Here is a 19,468-nt window from a genome sequence, read left to right on the forward strand (position 1 = left end):
CCCTCATGACGCATGGGGGGCCAGGACCCGAATGTTGTAGAAGATAAAATTAGATTTTAATAAAGGGAAAGGGGTCAGACACCCAAACACTGCTGTGGTGTCCTCCAGGCTGGGGGGGGCGGGGGGCGGCGAGGCTTCTCTATGGATTCCCCCACCTGCCGTTCCCCTCTGAGAGGGGGCGGCAGAGACGGTGGGCACAATTCCCTCCTTTGACAGGTGCATCCAAACTGCCGTGGGCCCGTGGGGGGGGGGGGGGGAGGGGGGGAAGAGAGGGGGAAAGGAAGAAGAGGGGGTGTCCAGCGTGGCCCGGGCCCGCCCACGGTCATCCCACCACTGAATCCATGGAGTTTAGGTGAAGAGGAGCTCAAGAAGGCGTGACTGAGGGGTCGGGAGGAGGTAGGTGGAGGGAGGCACGAGATCCAAGGGGGGGCCAAGGCTGGACCCTAGTGCTGGAATCTCCCAAGGATTAGCCAGGGGAGGGCAGAGTGGCGGAAAGCAGAAGGGGCGAGGGCAGGCAGGGGGCTCCAGTCCCTGGTTATCAACTCTTGTCTGGCGGGGGGTCTCTGTGTACTGTGTTTTTCTTCATACTGTCCAAATATTCCTGCTGAGACACGGCCAGGACGGAGGCCAGGATTTCATCGTCGTCCCAGTCGTTCAGACCTGGGGGAAGGGGAGAAGGGCAGGCGTGAGGCCCCGGCGGGGAGGGGAGAGCTTGGGCGGCCCGCCAGGGGCCAGGGGGTACCGGACCCAGAAGGGCCTTACCAAAGGCGCTAGGTGACATCTGCTGGATGAGGGCCCGGCACTCCAGAGCGGGGTACAGGGACACGAGGGGGGAGGTGGCTCGGTCTCCTCCTGTTACTAACTGGCTGCTTGGACCTAAGATACAGCAGGGAAGGGTGGCAGGAGGGAGGCCCCCCCGGGAGACGTGACCTCCCCCCCGGGGTCTCCTGGCAGCACTGACCTGGTGCGCAGGGTGAGGGGGGTTTGGCGAGAGTGAGGGCGTGGCCCGGTGAGGGAGGCTTGGGGCCCAGCTCTGGGTGAAGGTCCTGCTGCTCTGGGGAGGGCGCGGTGCTCCGCTGCCGGGGGGACCGGCCGCTCCACTCTTCCAGACCACTTGAGGCTGCCGCTGTGGCAGAGCTGCAAGTGGCACTAGCTTTCCGGGGCTGGGAGGGAGGGTAGTATAGATACCCACAGGGTTAAAGCTGGGCCAGGCCCGACCCTCAGAGGCCCAGAAGGAGCCCGGATGGTCTCTGCCCCCCCCTTCCCCCACATCCCCCCCATCTCCACAGACAGGCCCACCTACCTGCGCTTGGCCCCTGACCTGCCGGGCTTGCTTCTCCTGGTCCCGAAGCCACTGCAGGTAGGACTCTCGGGCTACCTGCTCCTCGATGGCCTCGTTCGTGGCCTCCCAGTCCGTGGCTCGCTTCTTATCCTCCAGCATCTGCTGCTCGATCCACGACTCCTCGGACGTCTTGATGGCATTCTTCATCAGGGACTGGTCGGCGAACTAGGGGGACACAGAAGTGGCACTTTGGGGTGTTTCAGGGTTGGGGTCAGGGCAGAAACAAGGCTGCCCAGCCCTGAGAGAGGAAGGAAGGAGGGGGGAGAAGAGGGTGGGAGAGGAGGGGGAGCCTCTGGCCAGAAGGATCAGCTTCTCAGCATGGGAGGAGGGGCCTGGGGAGAAGAGCCCAAAGGGGGGGGAAACCCCAAGACCGCCAAGCCCCACCCAGCCATTTCAGGGTGGTCCCGGGCTGCAAAGGGAGCCAGGAGGGGAGCAGCATCTCCGTCGGGCCCCCTGGGACCCGGGCCAGGTCCCAGCTCTCTCCCTACCCACCTACCGCCTCCTGCCCTCGTGGCGTTAGAGACTCCGAGCCGGCCGGGGATGAGAAGGCATTTTCAGGGGCCTCTCCGAACCACCCTCCCCCGACTTGTCCCCCAAGGGTCTACCTCCTCCCGAAGGTCAAAAGGGCCAAAAGGAGAGACTCCCCGCCTCAAGGAAACAAGGAATGAATCGAGGGAGGTGCAGGGGAGAGGCCAGAGGGAGGCCCGGCCGGCTTCCGGAGGCCCCGTGAGGTTCCGAGCGCGTGGAAGCGCATGTATGTGTTTGTGTGGGCGCATGCCTGTGCCCGCACGCTCCTGGGCCAAAAGGCGGGCCCTGAAAAGGAAGGGAGAGGAGGGCGGACAGCAGCCGGCAGAGTGGCCAGGCCGGCTCGCCAGCTGCTCACTCACCCCTGGCTTGAAGGAGGGGAGCCCCAGCCCCACACCAATGGTGGCCTTGTTGGGGTTCACCACTGAGTTGTAGTGGACGTTGCGATGGTAGCTGACCCGGATGGGCTCGTCCTCGTTCTGCTGAATGCCATGAAACGTGTTGATGGGCTCTGGGGGGACGGGGATACTTGTGCTGTGACGGACGGGGTGGGGCCAGGGCCCAGGCAGGCTCCCCCTGCCAACTCCCGCCCTGGCGGCCCTCGGCGGCGCTACCTGTGCTGTACTGGTACACCTCCACGGGCCGATTATACATCTCGGCCATGGCCTGCATCTCGATGTGGTTCCCGTGGCAGTTGTTCTTCCTCTTCCTGTTGATGTACGTGGTGAAGTCTTCGGTGACGTAATTGGAGAAATAGTCCGCGTTCTTCATCTGGGGTGGAAGGGGGGGAGGAGTGACTCAGTGGGGGGCTGGGAGGGGGGAGCGACTCAGCGGGGGGGAGGAGGGGGGCCTGAAGGGGGGATCCTCGGGCCCCCCGGCGGTCCCTGTCTCACCAGGTAGTCCATGCAGTGCTTCCGGACGACCTCGTGCATGTCCTGGTCGCCGTACACTTGGTCCGCTGCAGGAGAGTGGTACAAAGTCAGGGCTTTGGGAAGGCTGAGGCAAGGCAGGGGGCAGGGGAGGGGCACTGGCCCCAGAGGAGGGGGTAGCTGGGGGCAGATTTAAGGGTTCAAGGTCTGACAGCACACAGGGCCGGAGCAGATTCTCACCATCCACCCCAATCTGTTTTTCAGCTCAGTCCCCAGTTGTAGGAGTGCCCTCCCTGTCCTTTCTGGGCCCACTTGAAGCTGCCACTTTCCCAGGGGCAATTTAAAGCCCCCACCGAGTGGGCTGTGCATCACGGAGGCCCCCCACCCCCCCAAACGAGTCCTGCCCAGGAAAGGGCCGCGCTGCGCTAGTGGCCAACAAACTTCAAGGGGAGGGGGCACCATCTAGGGGGTGCAGCCCTCAGGAGGAAGGGAGCAGCTCCCGATCCCCCCTCACATTGTTGCCCGTGAGGGAGCGGTGCCAGCCCATGGGAGGGAGAGCGCCCTTTGCCTGGGACGGAGGGGTGGGCAGCCTGGTGGCAGGCCCCCTCGCTACACGGCCCTTCACCCAAACTTGCCGCAACCCCGGCAAGGGCCTTCCTCAGGTGGGATTCATGCCCTCGCCCCTCTCCTCCCTCCTGGCAGCAGAGGGGGCAGATCAAGAACCACACTCGGGGAGACGGCACCTCCCTCTCTGTGCCACTTCCAAAGGGGGCAGACACTGGTCTTCCTATCCTGAACTTTAAAGTTGCTACAGGAGCCTGAGGCCACACTGTCTTCTGTCTCTCTGGCCTGGGGAGGGAAGGCAATCAGACAAGATGACAGGGCCCTGATGGGTGTGGCCGGACCCGGCCTCTGCTAAGGGTCCCCAGCCCAATTTGGACCTCGTCTCTACGCAAACAGCCTGGGCCGCCCCTTGGTCTGTGACTGCTTGGGCCACGGGGCAGCCGGCTCAGGTGGAGAGAGGAGGCCAGGAGGTCCATGGCCGGGTGGAGCCTTTACCCTGTCCACCCTTAATGGGAAAGGCCCGGGGAGTATGGGCCGGGCTGCTACTTTCCCTCAGTTTTTTTGACTATGAAACGGGGCTGCCTGTGCTCGCTTCCTTCCCAGGGCCGCAGCTGCCCACGGGGCTCCAGTGGGAAACGACAGGAGGGGGTCAAAGCTTTGTGTCCTCATGTGGAGGAGGCGGGACTCAAGGGGTGGGCTCCCCTGGGGGAAAAATGAGGCAGCAGGGACTTTCTTCTGCCCAGCTCTGCCAAGCTGTCCTCCCCGCTCCATCTGGGACCTTGGCCTTGGCAGACGATGCCATCCTCCACTCTCCCCCAGGGTCACGGCCAGCAACCTCCTACACACGGGCAGGAGCTACTTCCGTCCCACACACAGAGAGCGAGGCTGGCCAAGGGCGTGTGGAAAGAACAGCGAGATCCTGCCCCTCGGGGCCTCTGAGAAAGGAGGAGCCCGGACTGCCCCGGCCCCACTTCCCAGGCTGTTCCCTCCTCCCTCTGGCAGCACCCCAAGTGCCTGGGACATCACTGCCCCGTCCCGGCGCAGGGATCTCCCCCCCCTCCTCCCCGGAACCCAATGCCAGTAAGTCTCCCATCTGGAACTGATTCTAGTCTCTCCCACTGAGACTCATCTAGACCCACCCCCCACCCCCCCTATTCCCCACCCCAGCTGCCCACAACACGGCCAAAACAGGGTTCAGCCTTCCCTCTAAGCCCGCCTCCCCCCAGATCTGCCGACTTTGGCGCCGAGTCGTCACCCTCACCCAGCTCTCGCCCCCTCCTCCCCCAAGTCATCCTGTGGGGAGGCCGGCGCTTGCCTCAAATCCCCCCCCCCCCCCCAAACACTCGGCCATCAAAGCGACCTTCCTCAAGTACTCCTTGCAGTGCCTCAAGTCCCACGCCCACTTCTCTGGCCTTCAAAGCCCTTTTCGGCCTGCGTGGGCTCCTCCCCACCCCTCCCCTCTGCGCTCTGAATCAATCCATGTCTTCTCCATGGGCGCCCCCCTGCCCGCCGCCCAGGCTACCTTCTGTCTATTCCTGTCTACACTCGGCTCTCATTCGAATCCAGGCTCCACAGGGACAGGGCTGGGTTCCCTTTGCCCACTGGGGCCTCAGGCCTCCCAGCTCACAGTAGTGAGCTCCCCATTGTGTTCTCGAGGACTGCAAAGCAATCTAGGAATATTACCCTCGTTTGATCCTCACAACCCTGGAAGGTAAAGACTTACATTAGTCCCGTTTTATAGCTAAGGAAACTGAGGCACAGGGAGTTGAAGCCTCTAGTTCTGGTCACCCGGCTAATACTCTAGGAAGGGTCCGAGGCCAGATTGGAACTCGCTTCCGACTCCGCCTCGTGGTGCCCCCTAGCCGTCCCAGTTCAGATCCTAGACTGTGGGCTGCCAGAAAGCTGAGGGAATGGCCCTTCCTCTCTAGACGGGCCTGGCCCGGAGATTTCCACCCCCCAACCCCGGCAAGCCACAAGCATTCCAGATCCCATTCCCTCCCACACTTCGAGGGTTACAAAGTGCCCTCAGCCGCGTGGAGGCCAGCCCCTTGGAGGGAGAAAGGGAGGCCCACCCAAGGGGAGGCAGCTAGTATTTCAAGCCAGGCCCACTCTCTCCACCCTTCCCCCCCCCCCCAAAGGATTCAATTTAGAACTGAGCTGGGGCCTAGTCGGGGGAAAGGGATGGGCCCGGGGATGGCCTACAAGGCAAGCCCCAAACACTGGCAAGGGGGATGCTCGCTCACTCACTCTCCCAAGGCACAGTTGCAAGTAAGACACCCTGTCAGCCCCCAGGAGAGGCCTCCGGTTCCCGGCTGGGCCGCAGGCGAGCACAGCAAGAGTAATGGCACAGGGAGCTGGAGTTGGAACCCTGCACTCCCTCCCTGGGCCCGTTTCTCAGCTCTAAAGGGGAGGGGGCTGGGCCTGCAGGAAGTTCTCCAGCCCTAGGGGCCCGACCATGTCTAAGGCAGCTCCCGACTCTCCCCGGTGGGATCTCCAAGCTAGACCTTGTCAGGGTCAATAAATAACCCACTCCTCCTGCCCCCCTCCCCTCTCCAATCAGGCATTTCAGCTTCCACCTGTAGCAGCCCTTCCATCCCCCTCCCCAGCAGCTGCTTTATAGATGTAGGGTTCCTAAAAGAACCCCAATGGGGAAGAGGCGCTGCCAACCACACGAAAGGCTCGCCCCACTCCATCAGCCACCGGGGAACTGCCTCCAATGAGGAGTAGATGGGGCCAGTGGACAGCAAATTCTAAAACCCACTGATGGGCACGAAAGAGCAAAGGGAGAGCCTCTCGGTACTGATCACCTTTTCGAGATACCAGGGACTGAGCTAAGCGCTTCAGAAAGTTGTCTCCTTTGAGGGTCCCTACAACCACGAAAGGAAAGGGCCATCCACCCCCACTTTTTACCATGGAGGAGACCGAGGCACGCAAGGGTAATGCACGAGAATCGGCTGATGTTGCATCTGTGAGTCCAGAACTCTAACCACCACACCACCAGCTAACAGGATGGGCCGCGGCAGACCAGCGGCCAGCAAGCACGCGAAGCCCCCGAGGAGCCACGGGAAGCTCACCACGACCATCTTAACTTTCTAGGGGTACGTGGGGGGACCAGATGCTGCTCCTGAGAGGCTCCCTCCCCTCCCCCCATACAGGAGCAGCAGCAGCAGCAGCAGCAGCAGCAGCAGGTGGCTGTGGCAGGGGTGGCAGAGGCAACTCACCCACTGCCCGGAACAAGCAGGCCCCATCCTCCTTCATCTGTTTGATAATGAACCCCTTCTTGTCCCGAAGGGCCTTCTCAAACCAGTGCTCCTGCTGAAGAGAAGACATGGCAAAGCTCAAAGACCAGTAGCCGGAGCCATGTGGGCCGCCCTGGGGGAGGAGGGGGGGGCACAAAAAGCCACCAACACCCAGGCAGCTCAAAGGCCCGGGGGAGACCTCCACGGGCCGAGCTGACCCGGGGCCAGCTTGTGGCCTTCTTCTCCGGCACAGCGTTGGTGGGAGGACACTCTGTGGGCCAGTGCCCCGCCCTAGCGCAACTGAGCTCATGAGAGATAAGGCGCCTAAGGGAAGAAAGAGCGGGAGCCACAGCTCCAGGAGAGAGCTGGCAAGAGAATTCGGTTTCTTCACACTTCCAGCTGTCTCCGAGTCCAGGGAACTCCCCGATCCTGGCAGAGTGGGGTCCAAGGCAAGTGGACGTGGCTGCCGTTAGTGAAAAAGAGAAGGGTCCTAGCTCCGGCTCCCCCCGCACCCCAGCCAAAGCCGGGAAACATCCCAACTCCCAGGAGACCCTGACCGCCGACCCCCCCCCCCCTCCAAAGTCACTGAGAATCCTAAGGTGTGCTACGGCCACAGGTGAGCGCCTTGGCCCTGCGTGGCTGCCGAGGGAAAAGAAGTAATAGAGTAACGAGCGGGCCTCGGGTCCATAGGTCAGCCCCCTCGCCATCAAGGCAAGGGAGCGGGGGACACAGACACAGTCACCGGCTGGTGCAAAGGCATCGCCCTCCATACACGGCCAACACCCTGTGTCTTGGCAGGAGGGGAATAAAAAAAAAAAAAAAAAAACCCACAACCCAATATCCCCGGGAAATCAATGGTCGGGCTCTGGTCCGGGCCTGGAAGTAGGGGAAGGGCACCAAGGGCAACCATATTCATTCGGGGTGCTTGCTTCTATGGCCTCGCAGGCAGTGGGGGATGGCTCATCACTCCCTCCCTCTCAGGCCAGCCTCTCCTCTGGAACCCTGAAGCATCCCTGGCTAAGGAGGGCCAAAACTTGCTCAGATGAGGGAGAACTTGGAACAGAGAATCCAAGCTGAGGTGTGCCCGGCGGGGTGCCCCACCGAGGCAAACAGCTCCTCTTGGTCCCCAGAGCACCATTCCTTACTCCGTCCTTGTTGCCCCCCACCGTCGCCCCACACCCAAAGACAAAACGGCAGCAATGACCTCTGTTTTACAGAGGAGGAAACTGAGGCAAAGATCTGGCACCTGCCCAGGGTCAGCCAGCTAAGAAGCATCTAATTCTGGATTCGAATTCAGAGCTTCCCAAATCCAGTTCCAGAGCTCTCTGGAACTAAACTTAGTTTTGGGAGGGGTCCAACCCCTCCCAAAGGAAGCAGTTCAGGAAAGACCTCCTCAAATGGAGCAGGGATCCTGGACCTCCGAGGGCTCCCCTCAGAGCCTCTCTTCCTCAGGCCAAGCTCCTCCGAGGCCTGCCCTCACTCCTCAGCTCCCAAGAAGGTACACGGAGAGGAGAGAAATCTGCCCTCTCCCAAGGTGTCTGGGCCTGCTGGCCAGCAAGAGAGGTTGGGACTTGGCACCCCTAAGAGCAGCAGGCCACCCCCCCCCCCAGCATGCAAACATTCATCCGAGTGTGTTCGCGCCTCTGTCCCTGCACGGGCCCGGCCTCCCTTAATACTGGGTTTGGGGCAAAAGGAACTTAAAGCCGGAAGGTTGGTCTGGGAGCACGGGGCAAGAACTAGAGCCAGGAGGCTGACCGCCTGCAGATCGCAGACCCCCCCCCCCCTTTTAAGGAGGGGGCTGAGAGCACAGGGGAGACCCCGGCACTGGCAGCCAGCCGGTCCGAACATTTCCTCCACCCTGCGCTCTGGGACAAGGACTCAGGGGACAAGCTGCCAGGTTGTCCCCAGGGACCTCGGCGGAGGTGAAAGACTCCGGCCGGCCACGGAGGAGAAGATAAGGCTCAGAAAGCGCCAAGGCCTCCCGATGTGGGCTGAGGGGAGAGCACGAGGCAGGGGGCTGCGAGGGACCTTTCCGGTCAGCCCGGGGCCTCACTGCCAGAAGGCTCACCCACCCGCGGCCTCCAACAATCACATACAGAAGCAAACAGATCTCACTGTCCTCCCCTCTCCTGCTCTGCCTGAAGAGCCATGGGAAGGGGGGGCAGGGAGAACCAGGGGAGGGCGGGGAGGCAGGCTGCAGCCTGGTAAGAAAAGAACCCCAATAGAAGAAGAAAGGAAAAGCTCTTTAGGAGAAGAGTTACAAGAGACAGCAGAAGAAAGGGCTTGGGGGGACCCCCACTGAGTAACAAGGCTGAGAAAGATGGAGTAAGAAAAGGCGCAGGCACTAGGGACCTGGAAGAGGTAAGGGGGGGGCTGGGGACCAGAATGGGAAAGAAAAGCAGGGAAGCCCAGGAGTCTAGGAACGGGGAGAACACAAGGTATAAAATGGGGGGGGACAAGGAGAGCGGATACAGGGACCAAAGGAAGAACAAGGGAGGGGGCCCTGACTCTGGGGACATAAGACGGAATAAACTGGGGGGCTCAAGGGCAGGTGTGTGGGGGAAGGAATAAAAAAGCAGGGAGAGGGGTTATCTAGGAAGCAAGGGAGAAACAATGGTAAGAAAAAGGGGGTCCTGAGGATCAAGGATAAAAGAAAAAGGGGGGAGTCGAGAGGGGAGAGGGAAAGGGGAATGCTGGGACAAGGGGTAAGGAAAGCAGGAAGGGACCCAATGGACTGGAGGGGGGGCCTTCTGGGGACTAGGAGGGCACAAGAAAAAAAAGGGGGGGGAAGATTCTGCGGACCAAAGTAGGAAGAAGGGGGTAAGCAGGGAATAAGGGAACAACAGAGAAGCTTTTGGGGACGGGAGGCTACAGCAAGAAAAGTAAAAGAGGAAGGGGGGGGCCTAGAGACCAATGGGGTGACTTGGAGTACACGAAGCTGAGAGAGGGACAAAGATGGGGGCCCTAGGGAAGGGGGAGGCCACGGGGTAAGAAATCAGGGCTTGGGAAGGGAACAAAGATGAGGGGCTCTAGGGACTTAAGAAAGGGACAAAGATGGGGGGGGGGGGTTGGCAGAAGGACCACGGAGTAAGCAAAGTCGGAAAGCTGGCAGGGCGCGGGGAGGGGGGTCGCGGCAGGGGCCCCGCGGCGGCAGCGGCCCCTAGCAGCACCCCCCCCACCCCTTGCCGCCAGCCGTACCTGCTCCACAGTGGCCGGGTCCATAGCCTCGACTCTGGCAGCCGCCGTGTCGTACTCGTCCTCGCTGTTGTAGCCGGCGCCACCTTCGTCGCGCTCCGGGCTGCCCCCCGCGCCGGGGCCTACACCGCCGACGCCGCCTCCCGGAGGCCCGCCGGGGTTGCCGCCGGGGCCCGCCTGCTGCCGACGCCTCTTGCTGTGGCCCGGCCCAGAGCAGCAGCCGCCCCCGGGGCCGCCGCCGGGACCGCCGCCAGCGCCCAGGCCCAGGCCCAGGCCCAGGCCGAGTGCGTCGGCGGCCCCGCCGGAGGCTGGACCCCCGGGGCCCGGAGGCGGCGGCGAGGCCTGCGGCCGGGAAGCCGCGGAGCCCGCGCCCGAGGCCCAACGCGCCAGCGGTGGCGGCGAGGCCCGAGGGCGGCCACCAGACGACGGTCCGGCGCCCGGGACGCCGTCGCCGCCGCCCGGGACGCCGGGCCCGCCGCCCCCCGGGACGCCGGGCCCGCCGCCAGGCTCGCCGTCCGGGCCCGAATCAGCGTCCGAGCCGGCGGGCGGAGGCCCGGGCGGCGGTGGTGGAGGTTTCTTCTTGGGCAGGATGGTCATGGTGCTCCTGGCCCTTGGCCGGTGAGCTCGGCCTCGGGCTCGGGCTCGGGCTCGGGCTCAGCGGCTCCGGCTCCGACGCCCCCTCAGGGTCGCCGGGGCCGGGGCCGGGGCGGAGCCAGGCCGGCCGGGCCTCCGGAGCTCCGGCCGACTAGGGGGAATAAGGGTCGCAACCGAGCGAGGCTCGGGGCGGGGACTGGGGGAGGGGTAGGGCCGGAGACCAAGAGAGGCCGGAGCCGCCAGGCCCCGCGTAGCCGCAATGCCGAGAATCGCCTTCACCGCCGCCGCCGCCGCCGCCCGGGCCAGACGCAGGAGGAGCGGGAGGTGGCGGCGGCGGGAAGGGAAGAGAAGGGAAGAAAGGAAGGACGAGAGAGAAGGAAGGGCAACGCCAGACCAGGCGAAGGGAGGCCGGAAAGGAGCCGGCGGACCCCGGGAAACTGAAGGCAGAAGGGGCGGGGCGAGAGGCCGAGGCCCCGGATGAGCAGGGGCGGGGCCAGGCCAAGGCCCCGGATTGGGAGGGGGCAAGGAGGGGAGGGGAAGGGAAGGAGTCAAGGCAGGGCGTGGGGGAAGGGCTTCCCGCGGTCCCTCAGAAAACGGGCCTGGGAAATGCACCGGCCCGAGACTGAGAGCTTGCGTAGGCCCCGACTGCGTAGGCTGCGAGTAGAGAGGGACGGCCCGGATGCAAAAGTCAATGGGGGGGGCGGCGGGGAGGGCGGGGCGTAGGCCCCGCGGCCACAGCTAGCTTTTCCTTTTCCTTTTCCTTCTCCTCCTCCTCCTCCTCTCTGCCTCCTGATTCCGGCGTCTGGAGGCCCCGCCCCACTCCACCAGGTGACTGACAAAAACAAACACCCGGACAGGACAGACCAGCCTCCGCGGCGCACGCAGGCGCGTTGGCTAGGAGTCAAGCCCCGCCCCCTCTTTTCATTCTCTGTCCCGCCCCTGTCGCAGATCGAGGACTGTGTGCGGGGCGGGGCGAAGGGCGGGGCGGGGTGCGGTAAGTCCGGGCCCGATCCCCGTCTCGGCCAGCGGTGGAGGGCACGTAAGTCTTTGCGACTTCCCCGGCCGGAGGTTGAGAAAAAGCGCCGTGGAAAGAGAGGAGAACCCGACCACGGGCGCCCGACCCTGCCCCCTCCCGGCCTGGCGAGTTGCCACAGTGCGTCTTCTACGCGCCCTCGCAACGTCATTTCCTCCTCTAGCTCCATCGCTGGTCAGGCTGCGGAGAACCGGCCAAAGTTTACGCTCTCTTCTAATTGCTTGCCCTCGTTTGTCAGTCAAGCGGGAGGCTCGCTCCGCCCACGCCTCCCTCTTTTGGTCCCGCCCGCCACTTCGGCAGATTCGTTTCCCCTCCCCCGCTTTCGGTATCTCGGCGGTCCATGCTGCCCCCTACTGGCAGCCAAGGTCTCTGCGTCCCGAAGCCCGTCTCTCCTACGTTTCCCCTCCTCTCCCGGCCCCTCATCTCAGCACCTCGTACCCCAGAGTGGGGAGGAGAGGTAGAAGGGTTTTCATGTTTCGCCCCGAGCCTGCACGTAATAGGCCATCCGAAATGCTGACTGGGTGACCTTGATTTTGATTCCCGCCTGGGCGCGAAGGACCAGCCAGCCTTCCTTCTCTGTCCCCCTTTAAAAGCTCCCTAACAGAAGAGTTGCAGAAACCATCCTCAATACCTGGCTGAAGTATCTAAAGTGGGCAGCAGCCCTGGGCTATCCAAAGCCTCCCACAGCCCTCTCTCTGGGTGGATCGAGCTTTTGCCATCCCTTAGGGCAGGTTAGCTAGCCTTGCCAGGAACCCCACTGACCAGGAAATCAAGGATCAGACCCATTTTTCAGATAAGCAAGCTGAGAACCAGCTTGGGAAAGAGAGTGGCCGATCGAACCCAATTCAAGCCCTTTCTGATGTCACCTCCAGTTCGCCCCCCCCCCCATTCCTCCCCCATCCCCATTCGTGGGCCAAGGTCTCCTTTGGTTTGTGTTTGTTTTTATTGGTTTAAACTGCATCCAGTAGGCCACTGGCTTCAAGCATGGGACAGGTGGGGAAACCTGAGACGTGCCAGGAGGCAGGCAAGCAGGCAGCTTGATGGAGGGGATCTAGGACACAGAAGGGAAACTGAGGCAGGCTCTAAGAGCTCTGGAGATGCTGAGGAGAGACCTTAAAGCACCTCCTCCTCCTGGCCCGCCGCCCTTAGTTGCCTCACCAATCATTCACTTGGATCTCAAGGACAAATCAGAGGAATAGCCAGGAGCTCTTTGCATCAAATAGCTGAGTTGGGAGCTATTGCTTCATATGTCAGGAGGGTGGGAGCGGGACTTTCGAAGGCAGGACATTGGGCCTTCCTCCCTAGGGAGCTGAACTTGTGCTCAGCCGGGCCGGAATTCTGCTTCTCTTCACAAGACAGTGGATCACTCTCGGCAGTTCTGTCCCTGCTGATCTCCATGCCTGAGGATGATGGGAGGGGATGGGGGAAGGCTCCCCCTTCACTGGGCCACTTAGTCATCTGTCCTCCAGATAAAGAAGGGAAGTCCAAGGAGAGAGCTAGCCATTCACTAAGGAGACAGCAGTCTAAACATTTCCTAGGCAGGAGCCATGAGGAGACAAGCAGAGGGGCCCCTCTGCTGTCACAGCCATCTTGAGGGCAGCCTCTGGCAGGACAGGTGCTAACACATCCGGGAGAGGTACTAAGGGAGCACGCTGACCCCTGCAACATTCCCCGGGGCCAGCTTCCCATCTCAGAGGCGAAAGATCCTGGAGAAGATCCGGGCCAGAGCAGCCTTGGCCCTTTCAGCCAGGCCCAGACAGTGACCCCCTCCCCAAGTCTCATCCTCGGCCATCCCAGCTGCTGATGTTTATGTCTCTGGGGGACAGAGAAGAGGGGAGATCGGACTCACCCCCCCCACAGCTGACGCACCCCCAAATTGTCCCGTTCAGGGCACTGACAGGGCCCCGCCCCCAATACTAAAATATCTCATTGCATAGCTTTCGGTGGGAAGAGAAGGGTCGCGGGCCCCTCATCTGCCTCACCCTCTGCCCCCTCCAAATGCGGCAGGGAAGCGACACCCCAAAGGAGGGGGAAGCACCCCAATCATAGGGAGGAGATTTTGACAGTGTTGTGGAGAAGATAAGAAGGAGCCAGACTGGAGTTCCGGAGGGCCTCCCCACCACTGCCCCCAGAGGGTCTTCCCGGCCCCTCTCCGTTGGCACTGCTGGGCGAACGTGGCAGGCTCTCATCTGGGGTGTTGGCGGGGGGGGTGGGGATGCTGATGATGGCCGCCACCAGGTCCTGACTGTCGCAATTCAGAGTCAGGCTGTCCCGAGTCTTGGCGTTGAGGCTGGCCCGGCTGGTGGATGGAAGCAGAAGGACCGGGATTATCCCCCAACCCTTCAGGACTGCTGCGGTCCGGGGCTCAGCTGCAAGATCCACAGCCCCTGCGGTGGGCCGCCTCAGGTAAGTGGGTGCAGTCCCTGCACCTCAGATACCTCTCCCATAAGTCCTAACTACAATCCTTTTTGGGGTAAATGTCTCGAGTCCCTGAGCCAGGAAAGGCCTCACGGTCCACCAGGATGTGTTTTGCTCTGAATTCTCTCATCTTAGTGGGAGGGATTGGCTGGGTGGGCAGGGGCCTGGGCCCAGTGGTCCCTGAGCTCTTTTGTGGCTCCGTTTTCATTAAGTCTATAAAGCCTTGTTTGCCCCAGCAGCCCCTGGGGCCCCCTCCCCCAAGTTTCACTTCCTTAGCCCCAGGGACTAGGGGCCACATTACCTCTGGGGTCCCGGGCTGTGGTGTCCAGCAAGAGTGTCCAGCTCCTGCATGCTGCCTCGGCTGACGGAGGCCGTGGAGTTGGCCAGACGGATGGCCCGGCGCTGCTTGGTCCGCCGAGGGCAGCAGGAGGAGATCAGACCGCTAGCCCGGGTGCCACTTCCCATGACGGCTTGGGAAGACACAGAGGTGCTGCGGCTGGTGTGGCCGCCTAGGGAAACGACTCCTAATGCCTCGCTGAAGGCGGATTCGTCTGTGAACTCATGAGACTAGAGGGGAGAGGGGAGAAAGAGAGAGGAGGGTCAGCATATGGGAGTGACGTGGGGGCCGGGAGGACCCAAGGAAGACACAGGGAGGGAGGCCTCCCAGGGGTCCGAGAGCCCGAGAGACTGCACATCGGGAGCTCCGTTCGAGCAGAAGGAGAAGGCTATGGCTGCCTGAGGTAGCACCAGAGCACTCGGGGGGTTGGGGGGAGACAGAGAGAGCGCCAGGGAAGGGTCTCACCGTGGTCTTCTCCAGACAGTGCAGAAGGTGATGATGCTGCTGTTCAAAAGCCGAGCGGTTTCGTGTGCTCAAGGCCGGCCTTTCGGCACCATCTTGGTCCTAAAGTGCCACGGGTAGAGCATCAGATGGCCACCCTAGCAACAGGCCCTCAGCCTCACCTCCCCCCATTCCCAGCTTTCAGAACCCTCATCTCGCTCAACTGGTGAGGAAGGGCTGCAGTGCTGGAGAAGTGCCCTCCCCGCCAGGGCAGAGGCTCACCTCCAGGTCCCTGTTGCGCTTGTATTGAAGGAAGGCCGTCGTGGTCCCGCTCTTAGCCATTCGGATCCTCGCCAAGCGCACCTTCTGCTGGGCCCGCCGCTTGTCAGCTCGCTGGTTCTGATGGTAGATTCGGCTGAAGTTGGACACGATGACGGGCACCGGCAGGGCGATGACCAGCACCCCGCTGAGTGAGCAGATGGAGCCAAAGATCTTTCCTGCAATTGTGCTGGGCACCATGTCCCCGTACCTGCGGGCACACACCCAATGCCAGATTCTGGCTCTCCCTCAGCCTTACTCTGACCGAGGAGGCCACGGAAGGGAACCTCGAGAACCTCTGGCCCATGTGGAAGGAGCACTGAAGCTCAGCCCTCAGTAAAGACTGCTCAGGGCAGAGCCTCAGAGGCCTGCAGCAGGACTGCCCATTTCTGTCTGTACCCACGGGCAGGCACAGATGAGGGGGAAGGAGATAGGTGACCCGGGGCCCTCTCTGTTTAACCCTCTCTGGACATCCTTCCCAGGAAGCTCTTGGGATGAGGATAGGAACGGGAAAAGCCATATGTGATCTCCAGGTGCAACCCAGACATTTTACAGAGAGGGAAACTGAAGCCCTTATGGAGACAAGGCTTCCTCGAGGGCACGTGAGAGGCAACAGAACCAGGTTTTCAACACCCCCCCCCCCCCCCGGAGCCTCGCTTTCTCTGTCTAATGAGCGCTGTGCAAGATATACTTCCTAACCCTAAGCCGGCTCCCAGCTGCCTCTGAAGGGCTGGTGAGTCTGGCTAGGGCCGCCAAGCCACTGTGGGGGAACAGCCAGTGGCCCCCAGACTTCTGGATCCACCCCGTTGCTTGGATATCCTCAGGCCCTTACTGTCTCCTCTACAACCACCCGGAGCAGAAAACCTCAGTGTCAGCAGTGGGCATCCCTCCAAGTGACCCGGGCTAAGTGCTCTTGCCCTCTCTGTGCCTCAGTCTCCAATTTCCTCTCTACTTCTGGAAGTCCCACTTTGGCCTTGTTACTGTGAGGCTCCCTAAAGAGAAAACTGCGAAGGTAGGGAGGAAGTGACGCAGAAAACCAGGAAAGCATCAAGCCTGGCATCAAGACAAACTGTTAGAAAGACCTCGAAGACCCAAGCAGGGCAGCGAGTGAGCGCACCCAGCTCCCGAGGGCATGAAACTCGAGAAGGCTCAGGACACAGAGCAAGTCATACGTTTTTGGACGTGGTCAACGTGGGCATCTGCCTCGTGTGACTATATGTGTGTGTCACAGAAGCTTTCCTTGCCTTTTCTTAATTGTTCAGGGGGGAGGATGGAGGAGGGGGAAAAACCCAACCCCACTTCTTAGTCGAAAGAGAATAAAATTAATCTGAAGGGAAGAAAAAAAAAATCAAGAGAGCCTTGATCTCTTCTTAAGATGCTGGAAGTCCATCGTTTGGCCATTTTGGATTGAGAAGCAGGATGACATCGGGATCCCCTTAACTCCCTGTGTGACCCAGAGCAGAGCCCCCACAGCCCCTTTATCCCTGAGAAATGAGGGAGCTGGGCTAAGTGGCTCCTGAGCCCCCTTCTGACTCTTTGATTTGGATTGTTGTTGCGATGACAGCAGACTGCCGCCCCTCTTCTTCCCCTCGTCCCCCACCCCCACTGTTCTCCATGCCCCAGGATGAATCCCTCCTCTCTTATCCTGTAACAAAAAGGGGACTGGGCCCTAAGAACATCTCAAAATCCCTTTCGGGTCTGGGGACTCGACAAATCAAACGTCTTACCCACCATCACTCCCATGGAGAAATAGCCCTCAGACTCCAGAACCCCTACCCCAAATCCAGAACCTCGACATACTGGGTGATTCCAGCCTCGATTTTTCTTCCCTGGCCTCCATCCTTCTGACAAAAAGAGACACAATGGGATATCGGATATAACACGTTGGCCTCGGAGTCGGGAGACGTGGGTTCCAATTGGCCAAGCCCCTCGGCCTCTCCGAGCCCCACTCTGTGACATGGGAACGCTAATCACACTTATCGCTGTCAGTGGTGTCATCCTTTGGGTCGAGTCACTTACCCGAGAGTGGTCATAGTAACGATAGTGTACCAGAAGGCAGCCGGGATGCTGGTAAAGTTGGTCTTGCTGGTGCCCTTCTCAGCATAGAACATGACAGTGGCGAAGATGATGATGGCCATGGTGAGAGAGAAGAGGAGAAAGCCCAGTTCAGAAGCGCAGCTCTTGAGCGTGTAGCCCAGAATCCGAAGGCCCTGTGAGTGTCTAGAGAACTTGAAGATCCGGAACACTCGGAAGACACGCAAGGTCACGAAAGCCCCAGACACGTCGTCGTTCTTGGGCATGAAGAGCCCGATGTAATATGGCAAGATGGCCACGGCATCGATGAGACTCATGACGCTGCGGAGAAAGCGGCCCCGACTAGGGGCTGCGAACAGCCGCAGGAGGTACTCCCCCGTGAAGATGAGCACACAGGCCGTATCCATGCAGAAGAAGGCCAGGGGGAAGCGATCTCCACAGGGTTCTTCCCGCCAACCAGGACGGCCACCAGCTCCACCGCTTCCACCCCGACAAGGGATGGTCTCCACCACGTTGGCGATGACAGAGACCGCGATGAAGAAGCCTGTCACGTAGTAGAACACCAGCGCCATGGTGCTCGTGTGGGGGTTCTCGAAGGCTCTCCACAAGCGCTGGCGAAAGGGGCTGCCGGGAGGCAGGGCCCAGTCGGCCCCGGCCCCTCCGGGCCCCCCCAGCTCGGCTTCCTCATCCTCAGCCAGGCGTTCGGCGTTCTCTTTCTTGCGGTCTCGGTACTCTTCCAGACAACAGTCACCGATGAGCTCCGGCACGATGCCATAGAAGGCTAACTCCTCATCGAAAGCCTGAGGGATGGGAAGGGACTAAGAGAAGGGGGGAGGAGGGAAGGGGACAGTGCTCCCCCCTCAATGTGCTCCCTCCCCCATCCCAGCAGGGAAGAAGATTCCCAATCTCCTCCTTGGCCCCCAGCCATTTTCTCTCCTTGGGGGTTGGGGTGGGCCCTGGCAGCCAGCCAGCCTGGGACTCCCTTAACTGCCCAGAGGCCGGAGCCTGAGACTGGGAAACCCCGTCTGCCCCGGGAGAGGCTTATTTCTCTGGGATAGAGGTTTGGGGCTCCACCCAGATTCCTTCTCCCCCCCTCCCCAGCCCAAGAAAATCTTTTGAGCCTTTCCCTGTGAAGCTGCCGGGCCACCCATCTGCTCGCTCTCGGGGAGCCCCAGTTCTTTGTCAGAGTCCTGTCTGTGTCCCCAGACAGAAAAGGAGAGACCCCCCCCTTTCCCCTCCCCCCCTTAGCTCAACTCCCTCTCTAGAGACAAATGGTGCCCCTCCCCACCCCCCACCAGGCAGGCCCGAAGCTCACCTGGATGCACTCCTGCCTGGGACAGTGCAGCCGGCCGGTCCGGTAGAAGTTGAGGACGTGCCTGAAGAGGTCGGGGTCCCGGTCAAAGAAGTACTCCCCCGAGTCTGGGTCGAAGAAGAACTCCTTCTCAGAACTGCCCAGCAGCGTGTCCGGGTAACGGGCCAGCGTGTTCTTCCACGTCTGGAAGCGGCGCCCGCTGACATTCACCACCAGCACTTCATCACTGCGGGCCTCGCACCCCTGGGGAGCCGCGGGCAGGGGCTGCTGAGCCAGGGGGAGCCAGCCCACAGCGGCCGCCCTGGCGAAAGGCAGCCAGGTCGCTACCCCAGCTGCCATAGTCCCAGGCCGCCCGGGGCCGCCTCAGGCGGGCATCTGCCTGAGAGCAGGCGGGCTGCAGCTGCGGGAGAGGAGCAGCCGGGATCCGGGCCCAGGTGGCACAGGCCCAGGAGCCGACCGGCCCGGGAGGAGGACGGGGAGCGGGGCGGCCAGCGGCGGGCCGCGGGTCGTGACGGGTACGGGGCAGGGAGGGCCAAGGGCAGGGCCGAGGCGGGCGCGGAGGGGGGGCGGCCGAGAGCCAGGTGGAGCCGGAGAAAGGGCGGCAGCTGTGGGAAGTGAGCACTGGCGGGGGCGGGGGCTCCCCGGGCCGGACGGCCGGGGCTTCGGCTCCGCGGCCCGGGCCGCCCCAAAGGGCAAGAAGGGATGTTCCCCGGGGGCAAGGACTGCTGGGGGTCCAGGTGGCAGCAGGCGCCGGGACCAGAGCAGAGAGTGAGGCTGTGGGGCTGGGGCTGGGCTCTGCGCAGGGGAGGAGACTGAGGCCGAGGGGCGGGGCCCCGAGGGGCGGGGCGGCGGCCGGGACCGGGGTCTCCCCGCAAGCAGGGGAAGGGAGATTCTCCTGGTCCTCGGCCTTCTCCCGGCCCCTCCCCCTGCTTCTCGGCGGGGGCGGGGCCGGGGTGTCGGGGCTCCCCACTGCAGCAGCGGCTCCAGCTCCTCCATGCTGCGGGACAGCAGAGGGGAGGGGCCCGCCTCTGTTGGGGAGGGCGCCTGGCAGCAGCTGCCGGCCCCCCAGCTTCCATTTTTTCGGGGGGAGGGAGGAAATCCCTAGCTCTCGGTGGGGGGCCCCTCCCAGTCTAGTCCGGGTCCCCGCTGCCCCTCCTCTTCTTTTCGGCTACCTCCCTCCGGCCCTCCCTCCCTCCTTCCCTCCCTGGGTCCCTAGGGTCCGAGCTCAGCAGCACTTAGCTGGAAGG

General features: G+C 62.3%; 2 protein-coding genes across 4 annotated transcripts; both read right to left on the reverse strand.

The window, feature by feature from the left end:
• Positions 1–34: 34 nt before the first annotated feature.
• OTUD5 (OTU deubiquitinase 5) lies at positions 35–9,904 on the reverse strand. Of its 2 annotated transcripts, none has more exons than XM_051968512.1 (9): positions 9,738–9,904; positions 6,522–6,612; positions 2,761–2,825; positions 2,482–2,638; positions 2,230–2,378; positions 1,304–1,507; positions 962–1,163; positions 763–876; positions 35–660 (listed from the first exon to the last, which is right to left on the reverse strand). In XM_051968512.1, the coding sequence occupies exons 1-9, from the start codon at positions 9,759–9,761 to the stop codon at positions 539–541; spliced, it is 1,128 nt and encodes a 375-aa protein (XP_051824472.1). In that variant the 5' UTR covers positions 9,762–9,904; the 3' UTR covers positions 35–538. The 2 variants fall into 2 exon arrangements, with proteins under 2 accessions (XP_051824472.1, XP_051824471.1); XM_051968511.1 differs by having other exon boundaries at positions 6,522–6,615.
• A 2,381-nt stretch (positions 9,905–12,285) lies between these two features.
• On the reverse strand, positions 12,286–18,577 carry KCND1 (potassium voltage-gated channel subfamily D member 1). Of its 2 annotated transcripts, none has more exons than XM_051968505.1 (6): positions 18,225–18,577; positions 16,895–17,709; positions 14,840–15,023; positions 14,582–14,680; positions 14,081–14,346; positions 12,286–13,660 (listed from the first exon to the last, which is right to left on the reverse strand). In XM_051968505.1, the coding sequence occupies exons 1-6, from the start codon at positions 18,558–18,560 to the stop codon at positions 13,405–13,407; spliced, it is 1,956 nt and encodes a 651-aa protein (XP_051824465.1). In that variant the 5' UTR covers positions 18,561–18,577; the 3' UTR covers positions 12,286–13,404. The 2 variants fall into 2 exon arrangements, with proteins under 2 accessions (XP_051824465.1, XP_051824464.1); XM_051968504.1 differs by having other exon boundaries at positions 14,840–15,086.
• Positions 18,578–19,468: the final 891 nt, after the last annotated feature.

The sequence above is a fragment of the Antechinus flavipes genome, chromosome X (genome assembly GCF_016432865.1).
Source record: "Antechinus flavipes isolate AdamAnt ecotype Samford, QLD, Australia chromosome X, AdamAnt_v2, whole genome shotgun sequence".
NCBI classification, from domain to species: domain Eukaryota; kingdom Metazoa; phylum Chordata; class Mammalia; order Dasyuromorphia; family Dasyuridae; genus Antechinus; species Antechinus flavipes.